This window comes from Carcharodon carcharias, chromosome 3 (assembly GCF_017639515.1).
Source record: "Carcharodon carcharias isolate sCarCar2 chromosome 3, sCarCar2.pri, whole genome shotgun sequence".
Taxonomy (NCBI): domain Eukaryota; kingdom Metazoa; phylum Chordata; class Chondrichthyes; order Lamniformes; family Lamnidae; genus Carcharodon; species Carcharodon carcharias.
Genome location: NC_054469.1, coordinates 225,233,216 through 225,248,037, shown reverse-complemented (window position 1 = coordinate 225,248,037; position 14,822 = coordinate 225,233,216). Strand labels below are relative to the sequence as shown.

General features: G+C 42.4%; 1 protein-coding gene across 1 annotated transcript in view; it reads left to right on the top strand.

Annotated features, from left to right (window-relative positions):
• cpne4b (copine IVb) overlaps window positions 1–10,342 on the top strand; it is a 335,964-nt gene extending 325,622 nt beyond the window's left edge. The window contains exon 15 of the mRNA XM_041184286.1: window positions 9,828–10,342. Coding sequence (XP_041040220.1) covers window positions 9,828–9,959 — 132 coding nt within the window. The 3' untranslated portion in view covers window positions 9,960–10,342. The remainder of the gene's footprint in view (window positions 1–9,827) is intronic.
• The last annotated feature ends 4,480 nt before the right edge of the window (window positions 10,343–14,822 follow it).

Genomic DNA, 14,822 nt, shown 5'->3' with positions numbered 1-14,822 from the left:
AGGGGGTTACAGGAATGCACAATCTTGTGCATGTTTACAGAAACAAATGGATGTCAGAATCTGTGACAGTGAAGCTCAAATGACCTTGAGTACAAACGCTTGGCTTCAACTAGAGTATTTTGTCCAGTTCTTGGAACCACACTTTAGGAAGGATGTGAAGGATTTAGTGAGCATGTGGAAAAGACTCATAAGAATGGTTCTAGGGTTGAGGAACTCCACTTGTATGAATAGATTGGAGAAGTTGGGTTCTGTTCTCCTTGGAGATGAGAAGGTTGAGAGGAGATTTGATAAAGGTGTTCAAAGTCACGAGGGGTCTGGACAGATTAGACAGGGGGAAACTGTTGCCATTGGCAGAAGAGTTGGGAACCAGAAGACACTGATTTAAGGCGATTGGCAAAAGAGGCAATAGTGACATGAGGAAAAGTTTTTTTACACAGCAAGTGGTTAGAATTTGGAATGGGCTGCCTGAGAGTGTGGTGGAAGCACGTTCAATTGTGCCTTTCAGAAGAAAATGGGATAGTTATTCAAAAAGAAAAGAAAGTGCTGGGTTATGGGAAAAGGCAGGGGAGTGTGATAAGCTGAGTAGCTCTTACAGAGAGCCAGCACAGGCACGATGGGCCAAATGGCCTCCTTCTGTCCAATAACCATTCCATGATTCTGGTAGTTATTTCAATCCCTCGAATGATCTTGATATCACTCCCATGCCACCAGTGATTTGATATCAGCAGTAAGTTACTTTACTACCTTGAGTTCCTTCTATTCATTGACAGCAGCCGATATAGACCAGTATTGAGGAGCATTGAGCTCCACACTGTTGCTACATCATGACAAACACACTGAAAGACTAAAACAAAAACAAAAACAGAATTACCTGGAAAAACTCAGCAGGTCTGGCAGCATCGGCGGAGAAGAAAAGAGTTGATGTTTCGAGTCCTCATGACCCTTCGACAGAACTGTTCAACAATTCTGTTGAAGGGTCATGAGGACTCGAAACGTCAACTCTTTTTTTCTCCGCCGATGCTGCCAGACCTGCTGAGTTTTTCCAGGTAATTCTGTTTTTGTTTTTGTTTTGGATTTCCAGCATCCGCAGTTTTTTTGTTTTTAACACTGAACGACTATTGATTGTAACAGTTACACGCTGAGAAGTCTGGTCAGTGTTATGCTGTGTTGCACTCAGCAATGTTAACAAGGAGTAGTAATGGAAATTGCTAATTAACTGTGACAACTGCTCAGCTCGTCAAACAATTACCACATGAAACTTTCCTTTGTGCAGCAGGAATCAAATCTCAAACAAATTTTAATTAACCTTGGCCTACTAGACAGAAATAAATATTTCTGTGAGACTCAGAAATACTTGACAGTACTAAGCCTGTGTATACTGTAGCCAGAAACAATGAAACCACTTAAACACAAACACAAAGGCAGTGATCATTGAAAGACCTTTTTTTAATTACCATAAAAACATGAATAATATAGTCATCCGGACTCGAAACGTTAACTGTATTGCTCTCCGCAGATGTTGCCAGACCTGCTGAGTTTTTCCAGGTATTTTTATTTTTGTTTTATAATATAGTCATCCTTCTTCTTAGGCAAAACAAAAACAGAATTACCTGGAAAAACTCAGCAGGTCTGGCAGCATCGGCGGAGAAGAAAAGAGTTGACGTTTCGAGTCCTCATGACCCTTCGACAGAACTTGAGTTCGAGTCCAGGAAAGAGCTGAAATATAAGCTGGTTTAAGGTGTGTGTGTGGGGGGCGGAGAGATAGAGAGACAGAGAGGTGGAGGGGGTTGGTGTGGTTGTAGCGACAAACAAGCAGTGATAGAAGCAGAATATATATTTGATATTCTGCTTCTATCACTGCTTGTTTGTCGCTACAACCACACCAACCCCCTCCACCTCTCTGTCTCTCTATCTCTCCGCCCCCCACACACACACCTTAAACCAGCTTATATTTCAGCTCTTTCCTGGACTCGAACTCAAGTTCTGTCGAAGGGTCATGAGGACTCGAAACGTCAACTCTTTTCTTCTCCGCCGATGCTGCCAGACCTGCTGAGTTTTTCCAGGTAATTCTGTTTTTGTTTTGGATTTCCAGCATCCGCAGTTTTTTTGTTTTTATCTTCTTCTTAGGCAGTCCCTTGGGATACAAATATACAAACAAGGAGCAGGAGTAGGCCATTTGGTCCCTTGAGCCTGCTCCACCATTTAATAAGATCATGGCTGATCTGATAGTAACTTCAAATCTGCACCCCTGATAACCTATCACCTTCTTGCTTACCAATAATCTATCCACCTTAAAAATATTCAAAGACTCTGCTTCTACCGCCTTTTCAGGAAGAGTTTCAAAGACTCACAACCCTCAGAAAAATTTTAGCCTCATCTCCATTTTAAATGGATGATCCCCTATTTTTGAACAATAACCCCTAATTCTAGATTCTCCCACAAGAGGAAACATCCTCTCCACATCCGCCCTGTCAAGACCCCTCAGGATCTTATATGTTTCAATCAAGTTGCCTCTTACTCTTCTAAACTGCGGTGGATACTAGCCTCACCATTCCAGGTATCAGTCTGGTAAACCATCTCTGAACTGCTTCCAACGCATTTATACCCTTCCTTAAATAAGGTGACCAATACTGTACGCAGTACTCCAAATGTGGTCTCACAAGTGCTTTGTATAACTGGAACATAATCTCCCTATTTTTGTATTCAATTCTCCTTGCAATAAATGATAACATTCTATTAGCTTTCCTAATTACTTGCTGTACCTACATACTAGGCTTTTGTGATTCATGCACCCAGATCCCTCTGCGCCTCAGAGCTCTGCAATCTCTCACCATTTAGGTAATAAGCTTCTCTTTTATTCTTCCTGCCAAAATGGACAATTTCACATTTTCTCACCTTGTACTCCATTTGCCAGGTTTTTTGCCCACTCACTTAAGCTATCTAGATCCTTTCCTAGCTTCCTTATGTCCTCTTCACAACATACCTATCTTGGTATCATCGGCAAATTTGGAAACCATCCCATTCATCCCTTCATCCAAGTCATTTATATAAATTGTAAACAGTTGAGGTCCTAGCACTGAACTCTGTGGCACACCGCTCGTTACATCCTGCCCACCTGAAAAGACCCATTTATGCCTACTCCCTGCTTCCTGTTAAACAGCCAATCTTCTATCCATGCCAATATGTTACCCCCTGTACCATGAGCTTTTATTTTCTGCAATAACTTGAAGCAATGACTTGCTTCCACTCCGGCTTGCTATTTTCCGAGATTGCTGATAAGCCCAATACATGACCTGTGGATTCTGCCACATGCAGGGCAGATGGTGCTTGAAGGGTTATATAGTTATACCATGTATTGTAACGCAGTTAGTCAGAAAAATGCCATGCTTATTCACATGAGTCAGTCAGTTTAATGGCAGCTTAGATTATTTCCTATAGCGATTGGACATTGCAAAGGTTATAAAGTTGCATAGGTCTACAAGCAGAACTATAGTTTCGCTGTTTTTATTATTTTGCTGCAATCTCAGCTGAGGACTTTAAGAGCACAGGGATATGTCACTCTATGCTGTTTTCCTAGGGTTTCTCTGATTCTTCTTCCACACTCACAGGACATGAGAGTTTCTCCCTCAGAGAAATGGGAGGTTATACTGGGAACTGGGCATAGTGTTATTGGAGGAGGCAGTGGCATAGTGGTAACATCACTGGATTGTAACCCAGAGGTCCAGGCTCTGTGGACATGGGTTCAAATCCCACCACAGCACCTCATAGAATTTGCATTCAATTATTTAATAAATCTGGAATACAAAGCTAGCCATCATGAACAGTGACTATGACAACTATCATAGATTGTTGTAAAAACCCATCCGGTTGGTGAAGGAAACCTACCATCCCTACCTGGACAGGCCGACATTTGACTCCAGACCCACAGCAATGTGGTTGGCCCTTAACTGCCTAGCAAGCCATTCATTTTCAATTAGGGACCGGGAACAAATGTTGGCCTTGCTAGCAATGCCCACACCCCATGATGGAATTTTAAAAAATATCAAATGTGACAATTGAAATTAGTTCCACTAGCATCAGTGGTTAGAAAAAAGCTCCCTGCAAAGATCCAGTGATCTCTGTGGCATGGATTTCCCCTTTCCAATTATAAAATTAGTTTTTCAAGGCCAGACATGCCGTTCTGTAGTAACTATGAACTTAGTACCCACTTAAAAATCCAGTTAATCCCCATAACAAATAATTTATTCTGTAAGGGTTTTACAGCAAAACTAGTAGCATAAGAGAGGAAATTTTCATCAGTTCAGTGATTTCTAACTGATTGTACACTGAGGGATTTTCAACAGCACACCCTCTGAAGACACTTAGAATCACTGACAGCACCTTCTGGATTTCTGTGTTTAACTCTTACAGGTGCGGGTCTCAGAAGCTGCCGTCAGTTTCAGAGAAACGACGGCGATGAGTGCTGACAGTTCCACCATCATCGCTACCGCAAAATCCGGGCTAAAATTTCACAGCTACTGTACAAAATTAAAGGGAATCATTTTTGAAGGGGGAGAGGTTTCACGGTAAAGAACTCCACTCAATTACGTAATACACCAAAATTATTGAAGATCTCTCCTATTCAGGAGAAAAATGTAACTGTGAGCAATCTCTTTATTACACTGGAGATGTGTCAATAAAAAAAAAAGCCATTCAGTTGACATAAACATCTGGTTCACTTCTGAGGAGCTCCAGAGAATTAGTTTGTATTAAGGTATCTGCTGCCTGGGATTAGCATTGTCTTCGCTATCAACCTCAAGCAATCAATGACGCTTTTAATTTCACAATGGGTTTCACTGTGAATTGATCCATGTAAAATTTCAAAAACCTCATTCATTTGGACTGCAAGAAAATTTGGTTTAATCAGTACTAACAGGAAGGGAAGCCAGTTACTTAAGAATCCAGAACAAAAACAGAATTACCTGGAAAAACTCAGCAGGTCTGGCAGCATCGGCGGAGAAGAAAAGAGTTGACGTTTCGAGACCTCATGATCCTTCAACAGAACTGAGTAATATTAGGAAAGGGGTGAAATATAAGCTGGTTTAAGGTCGAGGGGAGGATGGGGGGAGAGAAGTGGGGGGAGGGGGTTGTAGGGACAAGCAAGCAGTGATAGGAGCAGATAATCAAAAGATGTCACAGACAAAAGAACAAAGAGGTGTTGAAGGTGGTGATATTATCTAAACAAATGTGCTAATTAAGAATGGATGGCAGGACACACAAGGTACAGCTCTAGTGGAGGTGGGGTAGAAAGACTAACAAGGCATAAAAGGTATAGATTTAAAAATAATGGAAATTGGTGGGAAAAGAAAAATCTATATAAATTATTGGAAAAAACAAAAGGAAGGGGGAAGAAACGGAAAGAGGGTGGGGATGGAGGATAGAGTTCAAGATCTAAGGTTGTTGAATTCAATGTCCATCCAGAAGGCTGTAAAGTGCCTAGTCGGAAGAGGAGGTGCTGTTCCTCCAGTTTGCATTGGGCTTCACTGGAACAATGCAGCAAGCCAAGGACAGACATGTGGGCAAGAAAGCAGGGTGAAGTGTTAAAATGGCAAGCAACAGGGAGGTTTGGGTCATTCTTGTGGACAGACCGCAGGTATTCTGCAAAGCGGTCACCCAGTTTACGTTTGGTCTCTCCAATGTAGAGGAGACCACATTGGGAGCAACGAATGTAGTAGACTAAGTTAGGGGAAATGCAAGTGAAATGCTGCTTCACTTGAAAGGAGTGTTTGGGCCCTTGGTCGGTGAGAAGAGAGGAAGTGAAGGGGCAGGTTGCATCTTTCGTGTGGGCATGGGGTGGTGCCATAGGAGGGGGGTTGAGGAGTACGGGGTGATGGAGGAGTGGACTAGGGTGTCCTGGAGGGAACGATCCCTCCATAATGCCGCTGGGGTGGGGGTGAAGGGAAGATGTGTTTGGTGGTGGCATCATGCTGGAGTTGGCGGAAATGGTGGAGGATGATCCTTTGAATGCGGAGGCTGGTGGGGTGATAAGTGAGGACAAGGGAGACCCTATCATGTTTCTGGGAGGGAGGAGAAGGCGTGAGGGCGGATGCACGGGAGATGGGCCGGACACGGTTGAGGGCCCTGTCAACGACCGTGGGTGGAAAACCTCGGTTAAGGAAGAAGGAGGACATGTCAGAGGAACTGTTTTTGAAGGTAGCATCATCAGAACAGATGCGACGAAAGCGAAGAAACTGAAAGAATGGGGTGGAGTCGTTACAGGAAGCGGGGTGTGAGGAGCTGTAGTCGAGGTAGCTGTGGGAATCGGTAGGCTTGTAATGAATATTGGTGGACAGTCTATCACCAGAAATTGAGATAGAGAGGTCAAGGAAGGGAAGGGAAGTGTCAGAGATGGACCATGTGTAAATGATGGAGGGGTGGAGATTGGAAGCAAAATTAATAAATTTTTCCAGGTCCTGATGAGAGCATGAAGCGGCACTGAAGCAGGATTTCCAGCATCCGCAGTTTTTGTTTTTATTACTTAAGGATCCAGGATTAATATTAGCTGCTTGTTCCTTTGCCACATCTGAAGTGTTGGGTTTGTGTGAAGCAGTAATGAGAAAACCCAACGTTTAGAATTCCTCCTAAAAATGTAAATGACTTTGCTGAATTACCTAAACTATGGGGATGGGGCAGGGGGCAAGACATTGTTTTAAACTGGAAGTCTCCTTCCCTCTTCTAGAATTTTCCCCTAATACAATGACTGAAATCTTCTGCACTTGGAACAATTTTGAGCATTCCCAGATCCCAACCCCACTCATTGCAGCAGTGCACCCACTGATGGAATCTGCTGGGAACCAGCCAGCGTACTTGCCATCTAATTAAGAAGAACAGGTGGGTGCAGGAGGCAGGAATTTGACTGATCCATTCAGGGTGACCAACGCTTATGAAATAAAAAGGACACTTCGGCCGTGGGGCCAGGGGATGGGTTGGGAGGTTGCTGATGACCATAAGAGTAGTGTGGCGTTGGTTGCCGGTGACTTCCAGGCTCAGTCTCCACAGGCTGTCCTAGAAGTGAGGGACAAAATGTGTCCCTTAAGAGACATAAGGCACATAAGAACTAGGAGGAGTAGGCCATTTGGCCCCTTGAGCACGATTCAACTAGATCATGGCTGACCTACCTCAACATCATTGTCCCTGCATTATCTGCATATCAGTGAATACCTTTAATATCTAGAAATCTATCGACCTCTGTCTTGAACATACTCAATGACTGAGCCTCTACAGCCCCCTGGGGTAGAGAATTCCAAAGATTCACCACCATCTGAATGGAGAAATTACTCCTCATCTCAGGCCTAAACGACCAACCTCTTTTTCTGAGACTGTGCCCCCTGGTTCTAGACCTCCCCACAGCCAGGGGAAACATCCTTCCTGAATCTACCCCATCGAGCCCTGTAAGAATTTTGTATGCTTCAATGAGATCAACTCACATTCTTCTAAACTCCAGTCTCCTCAATCTCTCTACGTTGGACAACGCCAGCATGCCAGGTTTAGTCTGGTGACAGTCCCTCTAGGGCCAGTATATCCTTCCTTGGGTAAGGAGACTAAAAATGTAGACAATTCTCCAGATGCGGTTCCACCAAGGTGCATACAATTTCAGCAAGATTTCTTCACTTCTGTACTCAAATCCTCTTACAATAAAGGCCAACATACCATTTCCCTTCCTAATTGTTTGCTGCACCTGCATGTCAGCTATCAGTCACCTGTGAACAAGGACATCCAGGTCCCTTTGGACATCAACACTTCCCAATCTTTCACCATTTAAGAAATACTCTGCATTTCTGTTCTTCCTATCAAATTGGATAACTTCACATTTTTCCACATTATATTCCATCTGCCATGTTGTTTCCTACTCACTTAGCCTGTCTAAATCTCCTTGAAGCCACTTTGCATCCTCCTCACATCTCACATTCTCGCCTCGTTTTGTGTCTTCAGCAAACTTGGAAATATTAAACTCGGTCCCCACATCCAAAACATTGATATAGCTTGTGAATAGCTGGGGCTATTGATTCCCCACTAGACACCGCCTGCCAGCCTGAGATTGACCCTTTTATTCCTACTCTCTGTTTTCTGCCTGTTCTCAATTCATGCCAGTATATTAACCCTTAGCCCAAGTGCTCTAATTTTGCTTACTAATCTCCTGTGTGGGATTAGCCAATGCCTTCCACAAATCCAAATAGACCGCACCCTCAGGTTCCCCCTTATACATTCTGCTAGTTACACCCCCCAAAAATCCTTAACAGGTTTGTCAAACATGATTTTCCTTTCATAAATCCATGTTGGCTCTGCCCAATTCTACCATTATTTTCTAAGTGTTCAGTTATCACATCCTTGAGAAATAGATTCCAGAATTTTCCCCACTAACAGGACTGTAGATCCCTGTTTTCTCTCTCCCTCCTTTCTTAAATAGTGGATTTACATTTGCTACCTGCTAATCTGCAGAATGTATAGAATTTTGGAAGATGACCACCAACACATCCACCATCTCTACAGCCACCCTTTTTCAACACTCTGGAATATAGATCATCAGATCCAGTGCATTTCTCCACTTTCAGTCCCATTAATTTCCCCAGTACTACTTTTTTTTTTTACCAATAATAATTTCTTTCAGTTCCTCATTCCCGCTAGCCCCTTGGTTCTCAAGTAATCTTGGGAGGAATTTTTTTGTATCTTCCTCCATGAAGACGGACACAAAGTATTTGTTCAGTTTCTCTGCCATTTCCTTATCCCCATTATAAATTCTCCTGTCTCTGCTTGTAGCAAGCCCACATTTGTCTTTTTGAATCTTTTCCTTTTTACATACCTGTAGAAGCCTTTACAGTCCATTTTTATGTTTCTCACTGGTTTACTTTCACGTGGGAGAAGCATTCAAAAATGGGGACCATCCCTAAACATACAGGACAGTTGGTCACCCAGCGCTGGAGCAGGCAGCAGCCTTCACCATCTCCCAGTGAGAGCACTGTCTAGATCCAAGCAGCGGGAGTGGCAGGAACTCAATGGAGGTGGCACCTTAACAAAGGGACCACCTGCCACTGAATCAGTCCCAGCAATGTGGGGAGGCATCAGTCACCAGGAGATGCTGAAGCAATGAAAAGTCTCTGACCCAGGGAGATAGCAGCCTTGCCCTTTTCTTTTTTCTTGCAAGTTCAAACCAATCGCACCTCCGGCCTCCCGCTGTGCAGCCACCTCGTCCTTTGAGTTGCTGGTGGTGCTGACACAAGAGGGGGTCCATGCCACCCCTTCAGAAGATGCCATTGCTGTGGTACAGAGTATTTAGGGATAAACTGTTTCCACTGGTGGCAGGATCAACAACGAGAGGGCACAGGTTGGCAAAAAGGAGCAATGGGGACAAGAGGAGAAAGTTTGTCACACAGCAAGTGGTTAAGGTCTGGAATGCACTGCCTGAGAGGGTGGTGGAGACAGGTTCAATCGAGGCATTCCTGAGGGAATGGGATTATTATCTAAAAAGGAAGAATGTGCAAGGCTACAGGAAGAAGGTGGGGGAGTGGCACAAGGTGCATATGTCATTCAGAGATACAGACAGAAAGGGCCAAATGGACTCCTTCTGTGCTGTAACAATTCTGTAATTCTGGTAAAATAGACACTAATCGATTTCTTAAATATCTTAGTTGCCTTCCCGTGGGTGAAGGGTGGGTTGCTATCACCACGGCAAACCCACCTCCATGAAAAGCGCAAGGAGGCAGCTTCAGTGAGGCTGGGAAAATTCAGGCCACCAATCCCCTTTAATTCCTAAAGTGGACAGGGCATTAATCTGCTTCTTTTCTTTGCAGGCATCTCCTGCTGCTCTGGCAAAGAGTGTCCTTGCTGAAGTCCCGAACCAAGTGGTGGATTATTACAATGGAAAAGCAATTCCGCCAAAATGTCTGTCGGACTACGAGTCTTCCCGAACACTTGCGCCGTAATACTTTAGCGACCTTTTACCCAGTACAAATTATGATGCATAGCACGTCTCAGTGACTTTTAAAATGAATGAGAGAAAATATTTTGCATGTGTAGTCACCAGGCCTGCATTCTCCTAACCTGTTGTACTGTTGACAGATTTTTACACGCGATGGACTACTTTGCATTACAGCATGTCGCCTTGAAACGTATCAGTATCTGTTTTTTATACAGGTTTATTGGGATTTTACTAAATTTCTTAATATTCTTACACTGTAAAGCATTTTGGAACATTTATTGAAAGTTGATAGTGAGCAGTATTGGCTCCATCTGTTACTAATGATGGATTTTTCAGATGCATGGACTGTCTTTTGCATGTCTATAATAAAATGACACTGTTTTCCAACTATTGTCCTTTTCTTATGTGGCAACAGACTCTCAGCAAAAGCAATTAACACGGTGTCAATTCAAACTTGTAAAAAAAAAAGGAGGTGGATAAATACCTGTCAAAGGATGTAATTTAAAGTTGTAATAACAGGCAAAAGCAGAAGTGCTCAAAGGGATCTGGAAATACAATGGTTCTATTGCTGCGAGGGCCATGGCCTCTCTGTATTGAATAATCTAAATTAGAATGTTATTTTGATATTCTGGAGCTTTACTGTCCAAGAGTTTAGGTTAAAATGTTTAAAGCTTTCCTCAGGAATCTAAATACATTCAACAGAGTCATCAGTGGCCATGCTGCACATTTTCAGTTGACCAAAGAATGTTGGTGGTGGCTCAGTTGGTACCACCCCCATTTCTGAGTCAGAAAGCTGGGGATGGGATGTCCAGTTCCACAGACTTGAGCACAGAAATTGAGGCTGACACTTTCATTGCAGTACTGAGGGAGTTCTGCACTGTTGGAGCTACCGACTCTAGGTTTAAATTTATGGTTTACATGTCTGCCCTCTCAGTTAAACATGCAAGATCCCCATGGCACTATGTCGAGGGGGAACAGGGGGGGTTATCCCTGGTGTCCTGGCCAATATTTATCCCTCAGTCAAGATCACTAAAATTCATTATCACGGTGCTGTTTGAGGGAGTTTGCTGTGTGCAAATTGGCTGCCATGTTTTTTACATTACAACAGTGAATACACTTCAAAAATACTTCATTGGCTGGAAAACACTTCGGGACATCCCAAGGTTATGAAAGGCACTATATAAATGCAAGTCTTTCTTGTAACAGCTTTGACAACATGAATGGCCTCTTCTTGTGCCAATGTGGCAAGCTGCTGTCCAATACTAGTGATTGCGCCATTGTAATTTACAACCTGACCCATTTCAAGAAAAATACAGCTTCTCAATACCAGGAAAGAAACACTAGCTGGCAAAAACAATATAATTAAATGATAACTTATCCCCATTTTTGTGGGAGGCTGATATGTGGTAATTGGCAGTTGGGGAAACTGTGACGAAGGAACATTTAGCAGTGATGGGGAAAGGTGTGAATTAGCGAATCTTGATGAATTTTCCACAAACTGTTGTCACTGTTAACAACCCTGCTTGGGGGGTGGGGTGGGGGGGGCGGTAATTTTCCCAGAAACTTGATAATATTTACTGGTTCCCATAATGCAGTGTAGAAATGTGGGTTGATTTGCTGTTATTTTACCTGTATTGTAGTACTGACAAAACCATATGTCTAAAAGTTGTTATTAGACTAAAGGATTATATTGTTGGCACCTAATGATTAAGAACTTGCTATTTAATGGACCCACAATAATGCAATGGAATGTTATTTATCTACACTTAAAAAAGTACAAAATCTGTCTGTTTGACCCAAGTTTTAATTAGCTTGTATTTATTTTCATTCATCCCACTCTACATTTTCTAAACCCTTGTTATTTTTAGTACTCTGAGATAAAAGTTATAGAACTTAGAACACTTGAGTCTTGAATTCAGTTTCTGTTCTATATTCTGAGGTGTTCAGCAGCAAGGAAACTGACTTATGCTAAGGAAAATACATTTAAGTCCCAGTACTGACATTTTCTTTCAGACCGATAGTGCATATCTTTGTTTTATTTCCCACTTTTTTATCACAATTACGAGGACATAGAGGCACTGGAGAGGGTGCAGAGAAGATTTACAGAAACACACATCAGGAAAGGATTGATAGGCTCATATTCATTCTCCTCCCGTGAAAAAAGAAGGTTGGAGAGTGACCTAACAGAATTCCTCAAAATTCTGAAAAGTTTGGTGGAGTGGATAGAGAGAGAATATTTCCTCTTGTTGGGAAAAGCATAACTAGAGGCCATCAATATAAGATAGTCACCAAGAGATCCATTTGGGAATTCAGAAGAAACTTCTTCACCCAGAGTGCTGAGAATGTGGAACTCACTACCACAGGCAGTGGTTGAAGTGAATAGTACAGATTCATTTAAGGGGAAACTATCAAGCGTATGAGGGAGAAGGGAACAGATGGTTTCGATGGCAGATTTAGATGGGAGGAGGCTCAAGTGAAGCATAAACACCAGCATGGACTGATTGGGCCAAATGGCCTGTTTCTATGCCACAATATCCTATGTGAACCGTTTTCCATATCAGAGCCTCTCCTTTCAGGACAGTTCAATTAAGTACAAGTCTTTTGTAGGGAGGGTGAAAACAAATCCTAGAAAAGCTGATCAAACAGAGGGACCTGGTTGATTCCTAATGATTAGTATGTGTAAAAGATGGAGACTGGATTCAAAACACTAAATACCCAGCCAAATGATTCTCACACTGAAGTCACTGTATTGTCCTGATCTCTGGAACACATCTCACCTGAGTTGATGGAGCTGGTAGCGTTATTTATAACCATGCATCTATCATCCCCTTGTAGGAATTAAAAACTTGAAGTATTTTTAGGGAGGTGCTTACCATTCCTGAAGGAAAAGATTGGAGATTGAAGATAGAAGAACTCTTTCAGAGTGCTTTTTCTTGATATTGGAGAAGCAGTTGGAGTGTTAAACCATGTACTCGAAATCTGTGGGATGCTGTAATGGTTTTTTGAAGATGTGTCACATCGACATCAAACAATGATATAAAAAAATATTTTCCTCTGACATTGAGTGGTTCAATTAGGCTAAGCTTTGGGAACCCCATGATGCTGGTTGTTTGACTTCAAACAGAAAGCCTCCTGGCTTAACAATGCTCACTTCTTTTTCTGGTCTGATATAACAAACAATAAGGGGAATGAAAGAGAAAGCCTTTTATCCAAATGGTGCACATGGTTAATCAGTACAAATGCTTTGGTTGCCATCAGCAACTCAGATAGGAAGCTGTGAATAACTCAACGGAGGCTAATGAGTGAGACTTACAATCATAAGGTAAAGGGACTTATTGCAGACCTGTTTAATTAAATAGAGATATGATTACTTTCCAGATACATTAAAATTGATTACATTTTTGACACAAATGAGTTTTGACAGGCCTGAGAGAATGAACCTCAAATGCATTGTTCAGAAACTCAACTTACCAAAAACCATCACAAGGACAGCAGCAGTCACTAAACAATGCAATCTCTGTTAATTGAATTGAAAGGCTGCACAGCCTCTTGTGGCAATTACCCTTCCCTTCCAAAATAAAAAACATCAAAAAGACAACTTGCTTTTGTAAACTGATGGTAATCTCATCTGTACTGCAATCATCTTGATCTCACTGGCAGCTTGAGGAGAATTCATTGTTTTAAGCAGTTAATTGAACATCTGATTGGAGTTTTGGAACAGGAAAAGAAATACGAAATAAGAATGGAATAAGATCTATACCTGACTAACTCTCTCAATGGATCACAGAGCAACTGCAAGAAATAAGATGTATCATAAATAATATCAGAATAGGACCCCTGAGCTCTCAAAAATGGAAAATTCGGAAAGTTTCTTGAGGGATGAGAAATTGCATTTTTGCAATTTCCAAAATGGTTTATTTAATATGTCTCCACATTTAACTGCACCAACACTTATCTTTGTATCCTTTGAGCACAATGGTGAAATGTGTCACCAAAGCAAAATACTGCAGAGGCTGATAATCTGAAATGAAAACAGAGACGGCCAGAAATATTTAGCAGGACAAAAACAGAATTACCTGGAAAAACTCAGCAGGTCTGGTAGCCATCTGTTGAAGGGTCATGAGGACTCGAAACGTCAACTCTTCTCCGCCGATGCTGCCAGACCTGCTGAGTTTTTCCAGGTAATTCTGTTTTTGTTTTGGATTTCCAGCATCCGCAGTTTTTTTGTTTTTATCTCAACATTTAGCAGGTCTGGCAGCATCTGTGGAGGGTGAAATAGAGTTAATGTTTTAGATCAAGGACCTTTCTGAGAAAGACCAGTTCTGAAGAAAGGTCCTTGACCCGAAACGTTAACTCAGTTTCTCTCAGCACAGACACTGCCAGACCTACTGAATATTTCCAGCACTTTCTGTTTTTAGTTTGAATGAGTGAAATATGATATACTGTTTGTATCGATATGCCTTTGTGTTGCTTACATTTCAGTTCTGCGAAGGGTTAATTGGCTGAAATTTAATGGAGCTCACCTGAGTGAGCTAGGTAGTGGGGGGACCTGCATAATGGTGGGGGGGTCTCTGCAGCTCATTCTCGATGATGATGGGAAAACTCACCCCCATTTAGTCAGCAGCAGGAATGGACAGATGCAGGGAACCTTCCTGCTGAGTAATTAGACTCATTATTGAGCCACTTAAAGGCCATTATCCCAGAGCCCACCAGAATTCAGTGTTGGCTCATTGGTCTAGGGGTATGATTCTCACTTTGGATATTCTAATCAGGGATATGTGAGAGGTCTCAGGTTCGCATCCCAAGGAGGCTGGTATGGACCTGACGGTCTGAATCGCCTCATCTTCTCTTTCACTATATTGACGTC